This window comes from Girardinichthys multiradiatus, chromosome 1, assembly GCF_021462225.1.
Source record: "Girardinichthys multiradiatus isolate DD_20200921_A chromosome 1, DD_fGirMul_XY1, whole genome shotgun sequence".
Taxonomy (NCBI): domain Eukaryota; kingdom Metazoa; phylum Chordata; class Actinopteri; order Cyprinodontiformes; family Goodeidae; genus Girardinichthys; species Girardinichthys multiradiatus.
This window is the reverse complement of record NC_061794.1, coordinates 48,543,401-48,569,707: the sequence shown is the minus strand read 5'-3', so window position 1 is coordinate 48,569,707 and position 26,307 is coordinate 48,543,401. Positions and strand designations below refer to the sequence as shown.

Here is a 26,307-nt window from a genome sequence, read left to right as displayed (position 1 = left end):
GTGGTCTATGTTGAGGACTGCAGGTGTGTGGATAACTTCAGGTTCAGTTTAGGATTTTCAGTACTGTGTCACTAGTTTGGTTCTTACTTGGTTCTGTCACTATGGTAACTAATATTGGTTTCCAGATTAGAGTTTAATACCATGTAACCAGCGCCCCCTCAACCGATCATTGAACAAAGCGAATCAATTAAAAGGAGAGGGTTCAAACTCACCTTAGTAAGCAAACGAGCCCTTATCAGGCCCTCCTACTGTTTATCGCTGTGGAGTTGATTATACACCTGCTTCAACAAACCCTCTGTCATGTGGGAAAAGTGTAGCTATAAAGATACCTGGCCACTGGTTGCTTATGTAAGCACACGGACACACTGACCTCACAGCGACCTCAGATACTCCCATGATGTTATAAGATGGCGTGTTTGTTATTTTTTGTTGAAGTATGGTCGCAAAGGGAGACACCTGACACATGTTGAGATGAGGACAGTTTATTCAACATTACTTAGTAACTAAATATACATTATTAGAAATATACGAGTTCTAAGATGATAACTAAACTTAAGCTGTCTCAGCTCTGCAGAGTGGCAGTCATATTGAAGCAGCTGTAGATTTAAGCTACTCTTCATACGTTTGGTCACCAAATGTCATTAAAGAGGACAAGCTTCACAAAGCTTAATTTGATCATCGCAGGTGGAAGAATTGCGCTTTTTAAGAGTGACCCCTCCTTATGATCATTTTATTTTCTATCATTTGATTAAATTATTAAAATTGGAAGATGATTATTTCTGGGCGCCTATGCTCCAATCCAGCAGGCGGCGGTAAAACACCAAAAACTCTGTAAACTGCAAGAGAGAAGAAGAATCATAGCGTTAGCTGCTAGCTGTTAGCCGTTAGCTGAGCTCCGGGACAACGCGGCCTGCAGACCCGAAGAACCTGAGTGGTTCAGGCCGCTCTCAGGACCCTGTTGAGGAGCCGGTTGGAATCAGAACCAGGCGGTCCTAAGGAAACAAATGGTAAAACCCTGGACGTACGGGTGAAAATAGACCAGACCGGAGGTGAACTCATGGAAACCCTCACTGAGACCCCCGCTGTGCTGCAGCCCCGCTGGAAGCGGGTCCTAGGCTGGACTGGTCCGGTTCCGCGACCCCGGCACGGACACCGGGCTGTGTCCATCAAGGAGCTGATGGTTGTGTTCGGAGGAGGAAACGAGGGAATCGTGGACGAGCTGCATGTCTATAACACAGGTGGGCCCGGAGGGGAGCCGGGTGAAGTAGCGGGTTCTGGGCTTTAAATCCAGGCGTAGATCGGGTTCTGGGCTTTAAATCCAGGCGTAGATCGGGTTCTGGGTTCTTAACTGGGAAATGGGGCGTATTTGGGGCTTTTAACCGGGAAATGGAGCGGGTTCTGCACTTCAAACCGGTGAAAAGAGCGAATCCTGGGATTTAACCCGCGACGGTTCCGCCATATGAGGGAGTCGGCGGTTGCGTTCCCGGGCTGCATGATTCTCGGTCTCTTCGGCTCAGGAGCTCCGCTCTCTCTGGAGCATTAGCACTTAGCATGTAGTAGCTTGCTAACCGCTCAGATACGCTGAGAAATGGCGCCCTTTTCCTGAAAACAGTGGTGACGTCATGAAGCCCCTCCCACACCCAGTTTGGAGAAATAAATAAACAAAAAGCGTTTTTTTTTTTATTTTGATTTATTTCACCGAACTCACTGGACAACAAAAACCGAACCAAGTACAGAAAATGCTGATTAAAAGCAGAAATCAAAGACTCGTCCCCTCATCCACCCCACTGACCCCCACCCGGGTCCTGAGCAGGAGGAACGGGTGATGGAAACCAAGGAAAGACCAACACAGGAAATATTAATATAAACAAAAGCAGCAGTTTAATGACACAGGCTGTTCCAGAATTAGATTCCCGACCATCACACATTCAGAACCTTTACTAACCCAGTTAGATCCTCAGTAATCAAATTATTTGACGCAGTACAAACGTTTATCACGTGAAGTCTCTAATCCTCCATGCAGGATGTTCTTAGGTTTTTCCTGTAGTTCCACCTCAGATGAGCAGATCAACAGCCTGATCCATGCACACTAGAACCTAGAGGCCACCATGCCTTCCTACACAGAGCTCCATGATTGCAGATCATTCCCAGGGCTTTGTTCTTTACAGCTGATGGCTGTTCTGTTGACGAAGCACCAGATATCTTCTTTAGCATCAGGCTGCACAAACACCGAATTACTGCTGCAAACATTCAATCCTAACAAACATCTCAATATTCCTGGCATTCCTGCAGCCGGTTGACACCGTTCCACCTTGTTGGTTCCCATCAGATCCTGAAACGGCTGCTGATATGTTCTTGGTTGACCTTTAGAGTTCCAGCTGAAGAATGGACCATATTCCTTTCTAGAATATCCGAAGAGTTCTGCAGTCTGTGAACTGTGACTTTAAGGCCTTTGGTCTGTTCTGTGTCAGTCTGGAAGCTGCAACCCTGTAACCGGATTCTGGAACATAATTAACATGATCAGTTCTATGTTCTGGAAGTTCTGGTTAATGACTTGCACCCAGAGAACTCTCTCTGTGTTCTGTTTAAGTTTGAACCAGTCATGATCTGCTGATCAGCAGAACTTTCATTCTTTAGAACCTCTGCTCACTGAAGCCTAAACACCTCATGTTTAACTTCAAAGCAGTCAGATGCATGGATCAGAACCAGAACTCAGAAGAGACGTGTGGATTAGAATCAGTGTAGAGGGCAAGTCTGATGAGGGGATCATAACCAGAACATACAAATCATCTTATTTATTGGATGAGAACACAGAACAGGTTTGTCACATCATGGATCACATCCAGAACACAAACCAGGTCTGATGCATGGATCAGAACTCCTGCTGTAGAACCTTTGCACTCAGAAGTCTGGTCCCATGGCATGCTACTGGGTTGATAGCAGAACGTTGATTTTGAATGGAGACGTAGATCATGTGATCTAGCATTAACCACATGTCCCCCCAGCTACCAACCAGTGGTTCATCCCGGCAGTTTGCGGCGACATCCCGCCAGGCTGCGCCGCCTATGGCTTCGTGTGTGACGGGACGAGGCTGCTGGTGTTCGGAGGGATGGTGGAGTACGGCAAATACAGCAATGAGCTGTATGAGCTGCAGGTCAGTGATTTCACTGCCAAGGCGGGGCTGATAGCCGCCTCCTGCTGGAACCATCAACCAGCCGTTCACTAACTGAACTATGACGCTCCTGCAGGCCAGCCGCTGGGAGTGGAAACGTCTGAAGGCCAAATCTCCAAAGAAGGGCTCGCCCCCATGCCCTCGTCTTGGACACAGCTTCTCTCTGATTGGCTCTCGATGCTACCTGTTTGGTGGTCTGGCCAATGACAGCGAGGATCCTAAGAACAACATTCCCAGGTAGGAACCTCCTGCCCCTCATCTGCTCTCATATACACTCTGACCCTCAGCCTGGCTGTTGCCCCTCCCCTCAGGTACCTGAACGACCTGTACTGTCTGGAACTGAGACCAGGTTCCACCGTGGTTAGCTGGGAGATCCCGCCCACATCCGGGTCGCTGCCACCTCCCAGAGAGAGTCACACGGCAGTCATGACGAACAGGGGCGGAGTCACCAGGCTGATTATCTACGGCGGGATGAATGGCTGCCGGCTGGGAGACCTGTGGGTTCTGGACGTAGGTGAGAGCTCTGTTCCACCTGTTGCCATGGAGACGGGCTTCCCGTAAACGTCTTAAAATAAGTTCGGTTTAACTTTATTACAGGTGTTGTTGTCCTCAAACATCTAGATAAATGCTCATTCCTTCTTTGTGTATAAAATCATCTCCTGATTGGTTCTTGTCCTGATGACATCACAGACTCTCTGGTGTGGAGCCAATCAGCTCTGAATGGGACGCCTACTCTTCCCCGCAGCCTGCATTCTGCCACCGTCATCAACAACAAGTACTGCTGAACACACTGCACAGAACCAGTTCAGAACCACTGTGGCGATAGTGTAGCAACATTACAGAACCACTGCAGGAACACTGTTAAAACCACACAACAGCTTCCAGTTCTCAACCAGGCCTGGTGCTAGAGCCAGTTCCTAACTGGTGCTGAAGAAGTACTGGTTATCTTTTCTACCACCAGAGATCCAAGTTGGATCCGCATCATTACAGACATCTCATCCAGTTCTTGGTTGTTTTATTCTTGGTTTTTATGAAGGACCAAAGTTCATGGAGACAAACAGAACCTCTAACATCACCACGTTGGTGTATTAAGACTGGAACAAGCAGCAGTGCTGCTCAACGCTTCAGAGTCCTGATCAGCTGATCTCTGATCAGCACCAGCAGCTGGAGAACTCGACTTAAACATCTTCAGATTCCGATTTATTTAAACCACCGGGAGACAGTCAGCTTCTGCTGTTCTGGTGCTGATCCAATATTCTATTCCACTTAAAGCGCTTTTACTGTTTTTAGGTTTGAAAAGCTAAACTCCAGCGTTTTAAACATGGCGCTTACAGCGATTTGATTGGCTGCTGTTCGCCATAAGCCCGTCCCTAGTTTCTGGTGAAAGCGGTTCTGTCCTCTGGTCCGGCTGCAAACTGGAGCCGGACCAGTTTGTCTTGGAGGAAACACAAAGAACTGATGCTTAGTGAGTTCTGGAACCGGTTTGGTGGAAACTGCCCGTGTAGAATTACTGCAGAACACAGTACATGTTCCTGTGAGTGTTAGCGTGTCTCTCTGCTGTGTGTTTGACAGGATGTACGTGTTTGGAGGATGGGTTCCTCTGATCGGGGACGACGTTAAAATGGGGGCGCATGAGAAGGAGTGGGAGTGTACCAACAATCTGGCCTGCCTCAACCTGGGTACAGATCCACACACACACCTGGACACACAGGTGATCTTCACAAAAGCACCCACTCACCTGTGTTTGTGTGTAGAGACCATGTGCTGGGAGACGGTTCTGATGGAGAGCAACGAGGAGAACCTGCCCAGAGCTCGAGCGGGTCACTGCAGTGTGGCCATAAACTCCCGACTGTACATTTGGAGCGGCAGGGACGGATACCGGAAGGCCTGGAACAACCAGGTGTGCTGCAAGGACCTGTGGTACCTGGAGACAGGTGAGGCATCTCACTGATAAAACAGACAAACTCTGAATGCTATCGTCGCCCAAGTGTCAGTCGGTTGTAGACCGGGCCAAGTGGGCCATGGCAGAATCACTCCTGAAGCAATAAAAGAAATATCAGCACAACCTATAACACAGTGAAATATTTTCATTGAATATGAAATGATGATGTCATCAGGTGATGTCGTTTTAGCTTTTCTGTGATCTGGAAGCAGCAGATACATCAGTTCTGCCGACAGTTTTGTGATCCAGAACCTTTTTGTCAGAACACAGCTGTGTCCGAACGTTCCAGAAACACTCACCACCACACGTCAGATCCAGGAAATCTGTGCCTCCTGATGGGGGCGCCACTGTACACCTGTCATAATGTGCTGCATAGCCACGGTTCTGCTACTTTTTCAAATACAATTTTAAGCAACCCCAGAGGAGCCACCTGCAGTTTACCTGTCTGTGTCTCACCTGTTTTTCCCCTGTGCACATCTCACTTGTTTGTCACACCAGTGTCTGACCTGTCTGTCTCAATTGGGTGTGTCTCACCTGTGCATGTCTCACCCCTCAGAATGTCCTGTGGCTCCGTCCCGGGTACAGCTGGTCCGCGCCAACACCACCTCTCTGGAGGTGAGTTGGGGGCCGTCTAAGACTGCAGACATGTACCTGCTGCAGCTGCAGAAGTACGACATTCCGTCCACACCTGCTTCTGGCTCCACCCCTGCTGCATCAGCACCAACCAGCCGTACTGTCCTGGCGCCTGGTGTTGTTCCATCTTCTAACGTCTCAGCACCTGGAAGCCCATCAGCTGCAAGCACCAAAAGTGCATGTAGGTTTACCTGCACAGGTAGGTGTTTAGTTGTGCTTCTTGCTCACCCGGTGTTGTGTTTCTGCAGCGGTCCTGAAGATGGCAACAGCTCTAAGTGCATCAGGGGGAACTGTCAGACTGATCACAACCAAAACTCCCAGCACCATGGCAACACGTCCTGCAGGTGTCCGTGCAGCGGTACCTGCTCCACCCGGTCAGACGGTAAGGAGACATCCATCATTCCATAGCCCTCAGATAAGGATCCGTTTCCATGGTAGGCAGGTATACAGTTACCTGCTGTTTTTTTCTTAGAGGCCAGAGGAAGAGCAGCTGTTGGGTGTGTGGTTAAGTTAGTTTAAAGTGGTCATGTGACCAAACCTCCTGTAGATGCTGGGTTTCCATGATAACTCCTCCTTTTTGTCTGGTCTCAGCCAATCAGCAGCAGTCCTCAGATGAGTGGCATGGCAGCACTGGCAGCGGCAGCTGCAGTAACTCAGAAGATCCCTTCATCTACAGCGACAGCCCTCTGCATTCCTGCAGGGGGCAGCGCAGTGAACGTTGTGAGTGTGTGACCCATTACTATGGTGACGACCTGGTTGGTGGAACACATCTGGATCCAGCTGACTCTATGTTAACCATGAAGAGTTCTGATTCCAGCTGCTGAAGGCTTTACATTGGGTCATGACATCATCATTCCTGTTTCAGGTGAACAGCTCGGCCACGCGCCTGCTCAAGATGGCCGCGCCTCAGGTGGGTTGGGCTTCAGTTGTTTCCACACCTGGGACCTCACACCGGCCAATCATCACGGTGCATAAGTCTGGCTCAGTGATGGTCTCCCCGCAGCCTCAGGTGGGCGGTGCCACAAAGACCATCACCATCGTCAACAGTCCAATTGGACTGGGAGGAGGCGGAGCTTTGGTAAGTGATGCGATGCTTAGGTTTCTGCCTACACAGAAGGTAGAACAAGGTGGCTTCAAGCTTTCCCTGCTTCATACAGGCTGAGGTTCTATCTGACAGGCTTCACCTTAGGGCAGATCACATAACAGGTGACACACCTGTCCAGAACTCTGCTGGTTCTGGCATTGTTCAGATCAGTAAAATTCATTCTGATGCAGGTGGAGCCTCAGCTTCCTGACTGTGATCCAAACACTGGATGCATGTTTGGCAGGAATGGCCGGACCCAAACCTAGGCATCAGAACCGATCAGTGGAGTCTCATCTGAACCTTAGAGGGGATTCCTCAGTTAGAACCTCAGTTAGGAACTAATAAGGTTCTACCATCAGCTGAGGTTCCTGCTGTCCTCAGAAACGTCTGAACTTCCTCCAGGAGGAACACTGGAAAGGTTACTGTGGCCTGAAGCATCTGCTGCTGCTTCTCTTTCAGATCGGTAACCATGGAAACCTGGGGAAGGTGGTGTCAGTGGTCCAGACCAGTCCAGTCCAGAGTGGAGTGGTAACTGGTCGGGCTGGGACCAGTCCGGTCACTCAGATCCTTCAGGTAATAACTGGGTCCAAGTGATGTTGAACCAGAGATTAGACGGAGCCCTATGGCGCTAAATTGGGGTCATAAAGTTTGTCCGAAAACATTTTTTAAACTGAAAAAACAAGATTTAAAACTGAAACGAAATGTTTAAAACAAAAATTACGTATGTAACTACAGTTCTATGAATCCCGAATGACCACCAGAGATATCCTTGGTTCCGGAAGAAGATTCTGTAGGAACAGAACCTCGGATGATGTCAGCATATGTAGCTTCTGAGTGGTCATCCGATGTGTCACAGGTGTTGGTATAATTACTCGAACTGCGCATGTGGGAAGGAAACATTTAGTGCTTTCAGCGCCGCCTCCTGCCGGTCAGAATGGATGAAATAGAACTACTTTTCATTTTCAGATTTATTTTTCAGTTTCAATCTGCTGCTCCCTCGGCGTGGGGGCGGGACATAGATGACATGTGGTGTGGAATGATGACTGACAGCTTAGGCACCTAAAGGAAATATTCTCAGGTGTTGCATTCAGGAAACGTGGGAACCAGAAATGTCTTTAAAACATCATCGATATTCTATGTTTACGTGAGTGGTTTTGAAAAATAATATGCGTCACTGATCCCAGCTGTTTATGTCGGCACATGATTCAAATATTTAAGAAGTTATGATCTTGACAAAAGTCAAACCTCGGCTTCAGGAGGAACAGTGTGGTTTTCGTCCCGGCCGTGGAACACTGGACCAGCTCTATACCCTCTACAGGGTACTCGAGGGTTCATGGGAGTTTGTCAACCGGTCCACATGTGTTTTGTGGACCTGGAGAAGGCATTCGACTGTGTCCCTCATGATGCCCTGTGGGGGGTGCTCCAGGAGTATGGAATCGGGGGCCCTTTACTAGGGGCCATCCAGTCCCTGTACAAGCGGAGCAGGAGTTTGGTCCGCATTGCCGGCACTAAGTTGGACCTGTTCCCGGTGCATGTTGGACTCCAGCAGGGCTGCCCTTTGTCACCGGTCCTGTTCATAACTTTTATGGACAGGATTTCTAGACGCAGCCAAGGGCCGGAGGGGGTCTGGTTTGGGGACCAGTGGATTTCGTCTCTTCTTTTTGCAGATGACGTGGTCCTGCTGGTCCCCTCTAGCCAAGACCTACACCATGCACTGGGGCGGTTTGCAGCCGAGTGTGAAGCGGCTGGGATGAAGATCAGCTCCTCCAAGTCCGAGGCCATGGTTCTCGACCGGAAAAGGGTGACTTGTCCTCTTCAGGTTGGAGGGGATTTCCTGCCTCAAGTGGAGGAGTTTAAGTATCTCGGGGTTTTGTTCACGAGTGAGGGAAGAATGGAGCGGGAGATCGACAGACGGATCGGTGCGGCTGCCACAGTAATGGGGGTTCTGTGCCGGTCCGTTGTGGTGAAGAGAGAGCTGAGCCGAAAAGCAAAGCTCTCAATTTACTGGTCGGTCTACGTTCCTACCCTCACCTAAGGCCATGAACTTTGGGTCATGACCGAAAGAACGAGATCCCGGATACAAGCGGCTGAAATGAGCTTCCTCCGTAGGGTGGCCGGGCACTCCCTTAGAGATAGGGTGAGGGGCTCGGAGTAGAGCCGCTGCTCCTCCACATCGAGAGGAGCCAGTTGAGGTGGCTCGGGCATCTATACCGGATGCCCATGTCTGAGCCTGGTTCTAATGAACCAGGCTCAGAAGGCGTAGCCACCTGCTGCGTCTGGATCGGGGTTGAGAGGACAGAGCCAGGAGTACTTTCTATGTTGGAGAAAAACAGAGTTAATGGCACCAATAATTATTTTTTACAAAAGAGCAGCAACAATAAATCAGGGTATTAATAAAATTTTTAATAGAATCAATTTTATTTAAGAAGAATCCCATAAAGTCATGACTGCTAAGAGCTAAGGGAATGGATGGCTCAACAGAGCTATGACTCTGTGTAAGTTTAGCAACTGTACTAAAGAGAAACCTAGGATTATTCTTGTTCTCTTCTATTAATGATGAGAAATAAGCTGTTCTAGCTTGGTGAAGTGTCTTTTTATACAACAGTAGGTTATTTTTCCAGATTAAGTAGGAATCCTCTAGGTGTGTAGAACACCATTTTCTCTCCAATTTTCTAACATTGTGCTTTAAAGTACGCAGCTCTGAATTAAACCAAGGAGCTAGTCTCCTATGAATAATTATAATATGTATAATTACATTGTTTTTCAAGGGGGCTGCATTGTCTAATGCAGTGGTTCCCAAACTTTTTTTCTCCTGGACCCCCTTTGATTTATAGGGAAATGTTGCTGCCCAGCACACATCGACCCTCCGACCAGACGCACGTATTTTGTTTTCAAACTCTATTGAAATTTATTTCACAACTCAGTAAACTGTAGTAAATTACAGGTTGCAATAAAATAATCTACAGAGTCATTTAAGTAACAAAACAACAAACCATCTTTTACTGTGTAAACATTTCAAATGTCATTTTTTACAGTATAACAATATTCAACATTGTTATTAACCCGTTTTTCAAAACTGTGTAAAATGGGTCTAAAACATGAACAACTCTCGAAGAGGAAAAATAAGGTTTCTTGTGAAAACAATATCTTTCATCTTCATATCTTTTTAGTGACTGGTGTGAGATTGCCACTCAAAGTTCATTTTCAACGTCCAGCTTTGATCTGTATTTTGTCTTAATTGAGTCCACAGCAGAAGAACTTGTCTCACAAAGGTAGGAAGTATGGCCAGGGCTCTCTTACCTAGCAGTGGATAATCTTTCTCTACTCCAATCCAAAATGCACCCAGTTCCAGTGTAGACGCCTTGTTGAATTAGAGGTGACATCAATGAACTGTTCCTCCTCTGATGGGCTGAAGTTTGTAGGTAGTTTTGCACTGAAAGGATCACGGATCCAGTCATATTCTTTGGAATCCTGCACCAGGAAATATCTCAGGAGATGTTTCTGAAGGACAGAGATGTGAGCTTGCATGCATGAGATCAATGTTTTCTGCAGCTTGTTGTCTTCAATGAATTATTTCAAGATATGATTCGTCATATTTTCTAACCTTTGGCTTGGCGCTGATCCCCCCCTAGGGGGCACACCCCCCACTTTGGGAACCTCTGGTCTAATGCATCACGCAATGATGGAGTAAAACTATGAACAAGAACGTTAGTTTGTGACGGAACATTGTCACTAAGTTACTCTCGGTGTGGGTTCATTAGTACTCTGATCTGACCCAGGATCCTGTTACTGGATCAGTACTGAGAGACAAACTGCTTCAGGTTAAAATAAATAAGACCTTTGAGTTAAACTCCTCCTCTTCCTCTCAGACAAAGGGCGCTCTACCTGCAGGAACAATCCTGAAACTGGTGACCTCAGCAGATGGAAAGCAGACCGCCATCCTGAGCACAGTTCAGGCTGGATCCACAGCACTCAAACCAGCCGTCATCAAGACCATCCCAGTGTCAGCTCTCCAGGGAACAATAGGTACACACCACACACCTGAGCTGCTGCCATGCTGAATGAGACGGTTAACAAACAGAAGCTCTGCCCCTGCAGGTGGGAACGGTCAAATTACCATCCTGTCCACCAAGGTGGGAACTTCAGGAACTGAAACTTTAATCAATGCTATCCCCAAGATGTCTGCAAGAAGTCAGCAGGGGGTAACACAGGTAGGTTACAGCCAGGTCATGCTCTGCACCATAAGATTGTGCCCTCTCAGACTGGTGAGGCACCTCCAAGTGTTCATCCCTCTGTGTGTTTTCAGGTGGTGCTGAAAGGAGCTCCTGGGATGGCTGGTACCACCCTCAGAACCGTCCCGATGAGCGGACTCAGGCTGGTTTCTCCAGCAACTGGTGGTACCAAACCTGCTGTCACCACGCTGGTTGTCAAGGGAACCACAGGTAAACATGGGTGTACAGGGGAGGCGTAACATACAATGTGTCAGCTCATCTCCCATGACTGTTTCCTGTCAGCAGGGGTCTCCAGTCTGGGGACGGTAACAGGAAGTGTCTCCACTGCCTTGTTGGGTGGAGCCAATGCCTCTTTGACCACACCCATCACTACTCTGACAGCCATTGCCACATTGGCCAGCCAGGTTACTACGGCAACCGCCCCCAGCTCAGGACCCAGACAGGTAACTGCCTAAAAATAAAAAAAACTTGAAATACTTCAGGCTCCAAAGGTAAAACTCACCTGCAGTATCAGGCCTGAATGGCTTCATTTAGCCCCGCCTCCTGTCCAGCAGCAGCTTCATGGGATCTGACTGTAGTCTTGAAATGTTTGTTTCCTGTCTGCAGGTGACTCTGATTACAACACCTAGTGGTGCTGAGCCACAGCCGCTGGTCCAGGACCTGCCCGTCTCAATCATGGCCTCTCCTACTTCAGAGGATCCAGGAAGTACTACAGGTACTACTACAACCACGAATGCTGAGGGAGACGCAGCCACAGGTACACAAACCATTCTACATGAACCTATAAAACACCTGTCGAATCCAGGTGGACTGTGTCAGAGGACTGATCAGCGGTTTGTGGTCTCACTAATGATGCAGCAGTGACTTTGGTCTGTTCCAACCCACCCTGTGAGACCCATGAGACTGGTACCACCAACACCTTCACCACAGCTGGAGCTGGAGGAGTCCAGCAGGTGGGGGAACATCTGTCAGGTTTCTACTAACCTGTGACTTGTTCAGTTGTGTAAATGACCTGTTTGTGTTTATAGGTGTGCTCAAATCCACCATGTGAGACCCATGAGACCAGTACCACCAATACCAACACTGTGACCTCATCAAGAATGAACCAGCAGCTGCAGGTAAGATGATCTGTAAACTCTGGGAGGGTCAGTTTTAGATGTCAAGTGAGGGGTTCCAGGTACAGCTGCCAGTGGTTGAGAAACTGGTTAATTGACATAGACCCAAGTCAGAGGAGGAGCTACCAGTCTAGAACAAGTGCAGCGGGTGAAGAAGCACCAGACAGGAAGCTAAGAAATAGTGCAGCTTCATAACTTCACCTAATGGATCAGCTCTGATCAGAATCAACTTTATTGGCCAGGTTTGTTCACACAAACAAGGAATTTAACTTTGGTTTCCATCACTTACATCGTAACTACAACCATTATGTGTAAAAACACTTAGTCACACCAGTGTTTTTTGTTATGTATGTAAAAGATGGAGGCAGGTTGTGGCAGTGCAATCTGCTGATTTGTTTCCAGCAGATTAGCTGACTACTCAGACTGTGAGATGTTCATGGTGTCCATCAGAGAAACAGTCTGGAGGAAGAAACTGTCTTTGTGGCGGCTGGTTTTAGTGAACAGTGCTCTGTAGCGCCACCTGAAGGTAAAACTCTGAACAGTTTATGTGCAGGGTGTGTGGGGTCTGCAGAGATTTTAGCAGCTCTTTTCCTGACCCTTGACCTGTATAAGTCCTGGATGGAGGGAAGGTCAGCTCTGATTATTCTCTCTGCAGTCCTGATTATTCGTTGCAGTCTGGACCTGTCCTGTTTGGTAGATGATCCAAACCACACTGAGATGGATGAAGACAGGACAGACTGAATGATGACAGTGGAGAAGATGACCAACAGCTCCTGTGGAAGGTTGAACTTCTTGAGTTGCCTCAGGAAGTACAGTCTCTGCTGGACCTTCTTCTGAACATTGTCTCACACAGCTCCAGAGACTTGTTAAAGATCTAAGTGAAGATAAGGGTTAGTTGGACAGCTTGGATTTTCAGGCAGAGGGGGGAGACTAGGGATGGGTACCGAATTCAGTACTTTTTTAGGTACCAACCGAATTCCTTCGGTTCTTCCAAGTACCTTTTCACGTAGAATCAAGCGCTACCATGTTTTGGTAACTAAACGCATCATCGTGACACTCAGGGAGTGGATGATTTTCCATGCCGGACATGAACGCAGCATTGCACGCACCAGAGCGTAATGACGTCAGTAGCCGCTGGTACCGTCAACAAAGCATGGCTGATAGAAAGCGCTCGAAAGTACAGCTCAAAATGTGGTGCAGATTACACTCGCTGCAATATTTGTGATTTGAAAAGCAAGGCCAGCGGCAGGAAGACTTCAGATCTGAGATTAGATTTTTCTCAAATAGTAAATGGACTGAACTTATAAAGCGTTTTTCCAGTCATACTGACCACTCAAAGCGCTTTACACTAGAACCACATTCAGCCAGACACACTCACTAACGCTGGCATTCATACACCGATACGCAGGTCAGTAACGGTTGGAGCCTCAGATCCACGGCTACAGCGCCTGCATTCAGCACCGTGGGGGGCCTGCATCTGTCACTGACTCGTCTGCTGGCGGCAACATGGGAGAAGAAACGTTTAAAACAACTGGATGTTGTTTTAGTATCCATTAACGTTTATATACTGAGAAATAATTGTTAAATTGTACATTTTAAGATTTTTTATTAAACAAATTAACATTTATTACCACATTAACAGACACAAAAGTACCGAAAACTGGTACCGTTGAATCCCGGTATTGATTCCCAGGTACCGGGCATTGCAGCCGTATCGGTTCAAATGTGAAAAGTACCCATCCCTATAGGGGAGACACCATCAGAACCCGGAGCTTTCTTCCCATTCAGATGCTGGAAGACTCTAATAACATCTTCTTCTCTGATCTTTGCCAGTGCAGCCAGGAGGAGAGAGGAGAGGTTGTAGAGTTACTGGTGGAAGATGCTGGCCAACCCTTTGTGTGAGAGTGAACTGTGAAAGGCTGGTAATCAAACCTACAGAAGAAACGGTTCAGGTCCTGAGCCAGGCAGGTTGTAGGATGTTTTAGCCAGTTTCATCTCCTTTGTCAGTTGGTTTCTTGTCTGCTTATACAGAGGCTGGTCTCCACTGCGGAAAGCCTCATCCTTAATCTCATGCAGTCGCCTCAGATGTGATAAAAACCTTGGTTTATTGAAGCTGAAAGTGGGAAAGGTCTTGGTCTGCACACACATGTCCTCACAGAAACCAATGTATGAAGTCGCTACGTCAGTTAGTTGGTTTAAATCAGAGGCTGCAGCTTAAAAAACACCATCAGCCAGCTCTGCTGCTTCTGCAGTGCAGGATGGAGGGATGTAAACACCGACCAGAATGAATGAGAACTCCATCGGGTTTACAGTTTATAAAAAATGACTCTAGGTGAGGACTACCTTTCTTCACCAGTCTTCGTTTATATAAAAGCAGGGAGTTCCAAGAGTTCAGCGCTGTGGTCCGCATGAAGCATCTGGAAGATCGGTGGGATTTTAAGTTGAAATGCAGAGAAGGACCAGGTCTTCCATTTTGTTCAGCAGGTAGATGGATGGGAACAGAGTGCGCAGTCCTTTCTGGTGGAGTTTGACGAGCTTTGCTGCCTGTTTCCTGCACCTGCTTCTTCGGTAGGTCCCACAGAGAGCTGCCGCACTTCCAACCAGGATCTCTAAATAACTCTGGTTCCATAAAGATCGAGGAGAAACTGCCCAGAGAGGACTCCCTGATGCTTAGAGATGGCTGCAGTACAAAAACACACAAAATGCACAAAATACTAGCGAGTGAAGTACTGAGGCAACCAATCACAGCAGCATCTGGCAGAGATGACAGAGAAGTCATCTATGGTCTGTCGGGGCGAGGAGGGCGGGCTGAAGCTGAGTTGTTTGATTTGGGTTAGGTAAGGTGTTGTAATGACTCGTTGTGTTTACAGGTGTGCTCTAATCCACCCTGTGAGACCCATGAGACCGGTACCACCAACACCGCCACCACAGCTACAGGTAACTGCTAACATCTGGTCTCGGGTTGTGGATTTTCCTGGAAACATCTGAATGTTTAAGTTACTTTTGGGTATTTTTTGTGTTGTGACATCACTTCCTGTTTTCTTGATGTTCAGCGCAGCAGAGTGGAGACTCTACAAACTCCATCTTCTCATCTGATCCTACCTCTGCTGTCAGTCAGAGCACAGCAGCTACCATAGTGACACATGCCAGGCCCATACCAGGTCCATCTCTGCCGGTACGTCAGTTTCTCGGTTCTTGTCCAGGTTGGAATATGTTCTGAGTTCCCAAACCTTTAGTTTGGACAGATTCCAAGGATCAAATCCAGAAAGTTTTTATTTGATAATATTCCCACACACCTGATGCCCCTTCATCTTTAAGTTTTAAAGTCTAACATTTTGTCTCTGTGTTTGTCTCCATAAACAGCAGGTTTAAACACCTGCTCCGTTAGAGGTTCTGTGGGTCAGGGCTAATCTGGATGGAATCCTTTCTGGAATCTGAAGCTCAGTGGTCTTTGATTGGATCAGGGGCATTCAGAACCCCTGAAGAGCAGGTTGTCCTGATTCTGATGTGTTTTCTCAGCAGGAAATCTCCTCATTGGTTGGAGCTGACAGGGTGGAGGCCTCAGAGACCCTAACCATGGTGATAGGAGAAGGGGAAAAGCCAACACTGGCACACAGCCAATCAGAGGTCATGATGTCATCAGGAGTGTCATCGTTACAGGTTCAGGTGAATGCTGGTCCAGCAGCAGGCTGGGTAACATGCATGCGTGCACACACTGACTAACTCTGCTTGGTCCCCCCCTGTCTCAGATGGCATCTTCAGATGGAGGTCTTCCTCAGCAGCTGATGTCATCAGAGGGGTGTAGAAGTGAAGAGGTTTCCAGGACGATGACCTTTGAGCTGACAACAGGTCTGGTCTCAGATCAGCTGGCCGTTACCATGGCGACCGAGGGAGCAGCACAGCCAGTGGCTCTACATGCAACTGGGACCATTGGTGAGACCCTCAAAGAATGGCGACGTCCCTGCGTTTGATGCCATGTCGCTAAACGTGTGTGTGCCTGCAGGTGAGGCTAACCGATCACATGATCAGGCCGTCCCCATCGTTCTGACGCCACAGGAGCTGGCAGCGCTGGTCCAACAGCAGCACGAACCAGAACCCAGCAGTGTGCCCACAGGTAGGGTTGAAGAGAAATACTGGTAAATGTAATACTAAAGTCTGATTACCGGAATAATTAAGTTAGTGAATTTCCTTCACACACAATCAGCAGCAGTTCTTCTTACTGTAAGCAGCTTGGTTCCTGCAGAACCTGCTGAGCTTTGTTCTGATTCTGTTGCAGAGGGCCTTGCTCCGGCCGATAGCCTGAATGACCCGGCCGCAGAGAGCCAAGGACACCAGCCCGCCACCTCAGCTGTGATTAGCGCTGTTGCCCGATTAGCCAGCACATTTGGCCCTGCCCCTTTGGTGACAGTCGGCCAGATGAGGAGCACGGCGGTTGCCACGCCAACGGAAACCACCAACGGCATCACTGAGCCCGCCACAGTGAGACAATCAGAATTTACAGAATTTAACAACAGCAGTAGACTCCTGAGCAGAGCAACAGCCTGCAGGGCTCATCAATCAGCCACCGAGGATTTACAGAATAAAAATCTGTTAGGATCAGATCTGGAGCAGGAAAACACAGATATTACTAAAAGAAACTGCTGATAACATGCTGATAACATGTTGATAACATGTTGATAACATGCTGATAACATGTTGATAACATGCTGATAACATGCTGATAACATGTTGATAACATGTTGATAACATGCTGATAACATGTTGATAACATGCTGATAACATGTTGATAACATGCTGATAACATGTTATCAACATGTTGATAACATGCTGATAACATGTTGATAACATGCTGATAACATGTTGATAACATGCTGATAACATGTTGATAACATGTTGATAACATGCTGATAACATGTTGATAACATGCTGATAACATGTTGATAACATGCTGATAACATGTTGATAACATGCTGATAACATGTTGATAACATGTTGATAACATGCTGATAACATGTTGATAACATGTTGATAACAGGCTGATAACATGTTGATAACATGTTGATAACATGTTGATAACATGTTGATAACATGTTGATAACATGTTATCAGCATGTTATCAACATGTTGATAACATGCTGATAACATGTTGATAACATGTTGATAACATGCTGATAACATGTTGATAACATGCTGATAACATGTTGATAACATGTTGATAACATGTTGATAACATGTTGATAACATGTTGATAACATGTTATCAGCATGTTATCAACATGTTGATAACATGCTGATAACATGTTGATAACATGTTGATAACATGCTGATAACATGCTGATAACATGTTGATAACATGTTGATAACATGTTGATAACATGTTGATAACATGCTGATAACATGTTATCAACATGTTATCAACATGTTATCAGCATGTTATCAACATGTTATCAGCCTGTTATCAACATGTTATCAACATGTTATCAGCATGTTATCAGCATGTTATCAACATGTTATCAACATGTTATCAACATGTTATCAACATGTTATCAACATGTTATCAACATGTTATCAGCATGTTATCAACATGTTATCAGCATGTTATCAACATGTTATCAACATGTTATCAACATGTTATCAGCATGTTATCAACATGTTGATAACATGCTGATAACATGTTATCAACATGTTATCAGCATGTTATCAACATGTTATCAACATGTTGATAACATGCTGATAACATGTTGATAACATGTTGATAACATGTTGATAACATGCTGATAACATGCTGATAACATGCTGATAACATGCTGATAACATGCTGATAACATGTTATCAACATGTTATCAACATGTTATCAACATGTTATCAACATGTTATCAACATGCTGATAACATGTTATCAACATGTTATCAACATGTTATCAGCATGTTATCAACATGTTATCAGCCTGTTATCAACATGTTATCAGCATGTTATCAACATGTTATCAACATGTTATCAGCATGTTATCAGCATGTTATCAGCATGTTATCAACATGTTATCAACATGTTATCAACATGTTATCAACATGTTATCAACATGTTATCAGCATGTTATCAACATGTTGATAACATGCTGATAACATGTTATCAACATGTTATCAACATGTTATCAACATGTTATCAACATGTTGATAACATGTTATCAACATGTTATCAGCATGTTATCAACATGTTATCAACATGTTATCAACATGTTATCAGCATGTTATCAACATGCTGATAACATGCTGATAACATGTTATCAACATGTTATCAACATGTTATCAGCATGTTATCAACATGTTATCAGCATGTTATCAACATGTTATCAGCATGTTATCAGCATGTTATCAACATGTTATCAGCATGTTATCAACAAGTTATCAACATGTTATCAGCAGGTTATCAACATGTTATCAACATGTTATCCGCATGTTATCAACATGTTATCAACATGTTATCAGCATGTTATCAACATGTTATCAACATGTTATCAACATGTTATCAACATGTTATCAGCATGTTATCAACATGTTATCAACATGTTATCAGCATGTTATCAACATGTTATCAGCATGTTATCAACATGTTATCAACATGTTATCAACATGTTATCAACATGTTATCAGCATGTTATCAACATGTTATCAACATGTTATCAGCATGTTATCAACATGTTATCAACATGTTATCAACATGTTATCAACATGCTGATAACATGTTATCAACATGTTATCAACATGTTATCAGCATGTTATCAACATGTTATCAGCCTGTTATCAACATGTTATCAGCATGTTATCAACATGTTATCAACATGTTATCAGCATGTTATCAACATGTTATCAACATGTTATCAACATGCTGATAACATGTTATCAACATGTTATCAACATGTTATCAGCATGTTATCAACATGTTATCAGCCTGTTATCAACATGTTATCAGCATGTTATCAACATGTTATCAACATGTTATCAGCATGTTATCAGCATGTTATCAGCATGTTATCAACATGTTATCAACATGTTATCAACATGTTATCAGCATGTTATCAACATGTTGATAACATGTTGATAACATGTTATCAACATGTTATCAGCATGTTATCAACATGTTATCAACATGTTGATAACATGTTATCAACATGTTATCAGCATGTTATCAACATGTTATCAACATGTTATCAACATGTTATCAGCATGTTATCAACATGTTATCAACATGCTGATAACATGTTATCAACATGTTATCAACATGTTATCAACATGTTATCAACATGTTATCAACATGTTATCAACATGCTGATAACATGTTATCAACATGTTATCAACATGTTATCAGCATGTTATCAACATGTTATCAGCCTGTTATCAACATGTTATCAGCCTGTTATCAACATGTTATCAGCATGTTATCAACATGTTATCAACATGTTATCAGCATGTTATCAGCATGTTATCAGCATGTTATCAACATGTTATCAACATGTTATCAACATGTTATCAGCATGTTATCAACATGTTGATAACATGCTGATAACATGTTATCAACATGTTATCAACATGTTATCAACATGTTATCAACATGTTATCAACATGTTGATAACATGTTATCAACATGTTATCAGCATGTTATCAACATGTTATCAACATGTTATCAACATGTTATCAGCATGTTATCAACATGCTGATAACATGCTGATAACATGTTATCAACATGTTATCAACATGTTATCAGCATGTTATCAACATGTTATCAGCATGTTATCAACATGTTATCAGCATGTTATCAGCATGTTATCAACATGTTATCAGCATGTTATCAACAAGTTATCAACATGTTATCAGCAGGTTATCAACATGTTATCAACATGTTATCCGCATGTTATCAACATGTTATCAACATGTTATCAGCATGTTATCAACATGTTATCAACATGTTATCAACATGTTATCAACATGTTATCAGCATGTTATCAACATGTTATCAACATGTTATCAGCATGTTATCAACATGTTATCAGCATGTTATCAACATGTTATCAACATGTTATCAACATGTTATCAACATGTTATCAGCATGTTATCAACATGTTATCAACATGTTATCAGCATGTTATCAACATGTTATCAACATGTTATCAACATGTTATCAACATGCTGATAACATGTTATCAACATGTTATCAACATGTTATCAGCATGTTATCAACATGTTATCAGCCTGTTATCAACATGTTATCAGCATGTTATCAACATGTTATCAACATGTTATCAGCATGTTATCAGCATGTTATCAGCATGTTATCAACATGTTATCAACATGTTATCAACATGTTATCAGCATGTTATCAACATGTTATCAACATGTTATCAACATGTTATCAACATGTTATCAACATGTTATCAACATGTTGATAACATGTTAACATGTTATCAGCATGTTATCAACATGTTATCAACATGTTATCAACATGTTATCAGCATGTTATCAACATGCTGATAACATGCTGATAACATGTTATCAACATGTTATCAACATGTTATCAGCATGTTATCAACATGTTATCAGCATGTTATCAACATGTTATCAGCATGTTATCAGCATGTTATCAACATGTTATCAGCATGTTATCAACAAGTTATCAACATGTTATCAGCAGGTTATCAACATGTTATCAACATGTTATCCGCATGTTATCAACATGTTATCAACATGTTATCAGCATGTTATCAACATGTTATCAACATGTTATCAACATGTTATCAACATGTTATCAGCATGTTATCAACATGTTATCAACATGTTATCAGCATGTTATCAACATGTTATCAGCATGTTATCAACATGTTATCAACATGTTATCAACATGTTATCAACATGTTATCAGCATGTTATCAACATGTTATCAACATGTTATCAGCATGTTATCAACATGTTATCAACATGTTATCAACATGTTATCAACATGCTGATAACATGTTATCAACATGTTATCAACATGTTATCAGCATGTTATCAACATGTTATCAGCCTGTTATCAACATGTTATCAGCATGTTATCAACATGTTATCAACATGTTATCAGCATGTTATCAACATGTTATCAACATGTTATCAACATGCTGATAACATGTTATCAACATGTTATCAACATGTTATCAGCATGTTATCAACATGTTATCAGCCTGTTATCAACATGTTATCAGCATGTTATCAACATGTTATCAACATGTTATCAGCATGTTATCAGCATGTTATCAGCATGTTATCAACATGTTATCAACATGTTATCAACATGTTATCAGCATGTTATCAACATGTTGATAACATGCTGATAACATGTTATCAACATGTTATCAACATGTTATCAACATGTTATCAACATGTTGATAACATGTTATCAACATGTTATCAGCATGTTATCAACATGTTATCAACATGTTATCAACATGTTATCAGCATGTTATCAACATGTTATCAACATGCTGATAACATGTTATCAACATGTTATCAACATGTTATCAACATGTTATCAACATGTTATCAACATGTTATCAACATGCTGATAACATGTTATCAACATGTTATCAACATGTTATCAGCATGTTATCAACATGTTATCAGCCTGTTATCAACATGTTATCAGCCTGTTATCAACATGTTATCAGCATGTTATCAACATGTTATCAACATGTTATCAGCATGTTATCAGCATGTTATCAGCATGTTATCAACATGTTATCAACATGTTATCAACATGTTATCAGCATGTTATCAACATGTTGATAACATGTTGATAACATGTTATCAACATGTTATCAACATGTTATCAACATGTTATCAACATGTTATCAACATGTTGATAACATGTTATCAACATGTTATCAGCATGTTATCAACATGTTATCAACATGTTATCAACATGTTATCAGCATGTTATCAACATGCTGATAACATGCTGATAACATGTTATCAACATGTTATCAACATGTTATCAGCATGTTATCAACATGTTATCAGCATGTTATCAACATGTTATCAGCATGTTATCAGCATGTTATCAACATGTTATCAGCATGTTATCAACAAGTTATCAACATGTTATCAGCAGGTTATCAACATGTTATCAACATGTTATCCGCATGTTATCAACATGTTATCAACATGTTATCAGCATGTTATCAACATGTTATCAACATGTTATCAACATGTTATCAACATGTTATCAGCATGTTATCAACATGTTATCAACATGTTATCAGCATGTTATCAACATGTTATCAGCATGTTATCAACATGTTATCAACATGTTATCAACATGTTATCAACATGTTATCAGCATGTTATCAACATGTTATCAACATGTTATCAGCATGTTATCAACATGTTATCAACATGTTATCAACATGTTATCAACATGCTGATAACATGTTATCAACATGTTATCAACATGTTATCAGCATGTTATCAACATGTTATCAGCCTGTTATCAACATGTTATCAGCATGTTATCAACATGTTATCAACATGTTATCAGCATGTTATCAGCATGTTATCAGCATGTTATCAACATGTTATCAACATGTTATCAACATGTTATCAGCATGTTATCAACATGTTGATAACATGCTGATAACATGTTATCAACATGTTATCAACATGTTATCAACATGTTATCAACATGTTATCAACATGTTATCAACATGTTATCAACATGTTGATAACATGTTAACATGTTATCAGCATGTTATCAACATGTTATCAACATGTTATCAACATGTTATCAGCATGTTATCAACATGCTGATAACATGCTGATAACATGTTATCAACATGTTATCAACATGTTATCAGCATGTTATCAACATGTTATCAGCATGTTATCAACATGTTATCAGCATGTTATCAGCATGTTATCAACATGTTATCAGCATGTTATCAACAAGTTATCAACATGTTATCAGCAGGTTATCAACATGTTATCAACATGTTATCTGCATGTTATCGACATGTTATCAACATGTTATCAGCATGTTATCAACATGTTATCAACATGTTATCAACATGTTATCAACATGTTATCAACATGTTATCAACATGTTATCAGCATGTTATCAACATGTTATCAACATGTTATCAGCATGTTATAAACATGTTATCAGCATGTTATCAACATGTTATCAGCATGTTATCAACATGTTATCAACATGTTATCAACATGTTATCAACATGTTATCAACATGTTATCAGCATGTTATCAACATGTTATCAACATGTTATCAGCATGTTATCAACATGTTATCAACATGTTATCAGCATGTTATCAACATGTTATCAGCATGTTATCAACATGTTATCAACATGTTGATAACATGTTGGCAGCAAAAACTATCACAATATGCCACCATCACATTAACATGCTAACTGCATGCTTACAGCACACCAGCAATACATATACAACACGCCAACATGCTAACACACTAAACAAATGTCAACAAAATGGTTACAAAACCAACAATACAGTTATAGCCTGCCAACAATCGGCCTAACATTAGAGCAGTCCCAAATAGGGTTAGAGCCTTCCAAACATATGATGCAAACATGCAAAGAACATGCCTTCAACACACCAGTCATGCCCAAACAACATGCCAACAGGAAGGCACTGTTGGCATGTCAACCACACACCAACCATCCGCTAACAGGACTGCAATCAGTCACAAACAGCATGCCAACATGCTAACATCATGCCAACAGATCTCATACTGCATGCCCGTAACATGCCAGCCATACCTAAACATTCCAACAACTTTCAAACCATGCACAGACACGCCAACCGTGCTCAGATAACTTGACAAAAACATGCCACTAACCACATATTTAAAATATGGAAAAACTTACTTATAACATACCAGAAATTGCTTAGAAGGCATCAACAGTACACTGAAATAATGCCAAAAACATGCCAGGAACTATAATGTGCTAATATGCCACCAATATAATAACATGCTAACAAGACAATTATGATACACCTTTACAATGCTACTAACATGCTAACAACACACCAACAACCTGAAAATGGTAAGAAGATGCATCAAACATCCTTAAGGTTAGCAAGTAATACAGTTAGATCCCATCACAAACACACACAGAACATGCCAGCAACATGTTAGCCATATACCAACAACATGCCAACAGCCGTCAGCCATATGCTAACAATATGCCACTAACATGCTACGTATTTGCTCCCAAACCAACAACATGCCAATAAAATGCCAATCATGGTCAAACGACATGCTAATCATTCGCTGGAAACACACTAAAATATGGTTTCGTGTGCATTGCAGGAACACACCATTCAGCTAAAGCCGGTACCGCAGGAGAACCCATGGTTTGATGTTGGCGTCATGAAGGTCACCAATGCCGTTGTCACGCATTACCACATCCCCCATGACGACAACATGACTGAAGTAAGAACGCCGGCTAATGAGGACTCTGGGGGCTGGGCTAGAACGTTTTGGGCAGCGGTTTGGTCGTGTAGCCTGTCATTGGGGGTGGGCCAACGTGTGTTCTGTACCTGCAGGATGACTCTTGTGTGGTTCCGGATTACAGTCGGATGAAGAGGGTGGAGCTTCAGCCAGGAACTGCCTATAAGTTCCGGGTGGCAGGGATCAATATTTGTGGCCGCGGTGTCTTCTCCGAGGTGTCGGCATTTAAAACATGTCTCCCTGGATTCCCGGGGGCTCCGTGCGCCATCAAGATAAGCAAGGTGAGTTGGAACTGTTACCGTGGAAACCTGTTCTCTGTTGTGCTCCAGTTACGCCAGCAGGGGCCGTCCTGTTGGTTGCTGTCCTGAAAAGTTCAATCTTTCCAGAACCTGGACGGGGCCAAGCTCACCTGGGAGCCCCCCGCTGTCACAGCAGGTAACATCACAGAATACTCTGTGTACCTGGCCATCCAGTCCAACCATCCCAAGCCTCCTGGGTTGGGTCCGGCTCAGCTGGCTTTCATGAGGGTGTACTGCGGCCCTGACCCATGCTGCCTGGTTCAGGCTTCCAGCCTCGCCAACGCCCACATCGACTACACCACCAAGCCTGCCGTCATCTTCCGCATCGCCGCCCGGAACCAGAAGGGCTACGGGCCGGCCACGCAGGTCCGATGGCTACAAGGTAAGAACCTGAACCTAAAGCCCAGGGGGTCTAAGGAGTTCTGGCCCAGCATGATCATGTTCATGTGTGTTTTCTGTTTCCCTAGAAACCAGTAAAGACTCCAAACAAGCTCTGAAGCGAAGTGGAGTTTCTCAGGGCAAGTAAGAACTGACACCCAGGACAGATACCAGAATCTCACCTGACAGAGATGGACATCATGTTTCACCAGAACCTGAGCTCCCCAATAATGGACCTTGGTTTTGGTTTCATTTAGGCAGGTTTCATTGATCAGCTGAGACCAATTAATGAGACCAATGGAGGATGGTGTCGGTGGTCCAACCCAACTGGCACCTGCTCAGGAGGTTCTCAAAACTCCTCAAACTCATTAAGTCTGTTTCTGGAAGCGTCTGGTTACATCAATCCGTTCTTGATAAGAACGACAGACTGAAGGTTCTGAATGAATTTGTGGCTCTGGAGCTCCTCTGTTATATTGAGTGATGTTCTGGTCCAAACTGTGTTGTCGTTCGATGCAAAGAAACAGAACAGGTACCTTCCTGCTGGTCCATTTGTGTTCCTGACGTTTAACATTTAGAACACCAGAACAGAAGCAGAACTTGGAATGACTGTTTTTGCATTAGGATCCATTCCCTTCAGAACTCTTGGACTCCTAGCCTGATGTGGGCGGAGCTAAGAAACAACCGGTGTGTTCAGGTGAAGTCCGCTGCGTCAGGACTGTTTTCTTGAAGTTCATACTTTGGGGTGGGGCCTCAGTTGTAGGTGGAGCCTAAAATGTGGGTGGGGCTCTGCTGTAAAATCTTTTTTTTTTTTTTTCAAACTTTAATAAAACAAGTTTGTTTTTTAGTTTTCTTTTTGTTAATGACTGAGCGCCCTCATTAGTTCGTTTGGTTTGTGCTGATGTTTGTTAATATTCTCAGGAACAATAAAGATTTTTTTACTGGT

At 43.4% G+C, this 26,307-nt stretch overlaps 1 protein-coding gene across 1 annotated transcript; it reads left to right on the top strand.

Moving 5' to 3' along the window:
- Positions 1 to 463: 463 nt before the first annotated feature.
- On the top strand, positions 464 to 26,307 carry hcfc1b (host cell factor C1b). The gene is given in 29 exon segments (XM_047375590.1): positions 464 to 1,238; positions 3,006 to 3,154; positions 3,249 to 3,409; positions 3,484 to 3,686; positions 3,863 to 3,947; positions 4,745 to 4,851; positions 4,927 to 5,106; positions 5,671 to 5,992; positions 5,994 to 6,129; positions 6,339 to 6,467; positions 6,613 to 6,825; positions 7,291 to 7,404; positions 10,701 to 10,857; positions 10,930 to 11,042; positions 11,138 to 11,273; positions 11,346 to 11,506; positions 11,670 to 11,820; positions 11,922 to 12,016; positions 12,092 to 12,181; positions 15,049 to 15,115; positions 15,232 to 15,353; positions 15,698 to 15,844; positions 15,928 to 16,111; positions 16,182 to 16,292; positions 16,455 to 16,657; positions 24,547 to 24,669; positions 24,783 to 24,968; positions 25,074 to 25,368; positions 25,454 to 26,307. Coding segments are annotated over 29 exon segments (4,380 nt in total). The 5' UTR covers positions 464 to 1,057; the 3' UTR covers positions 25,513 to 26,307.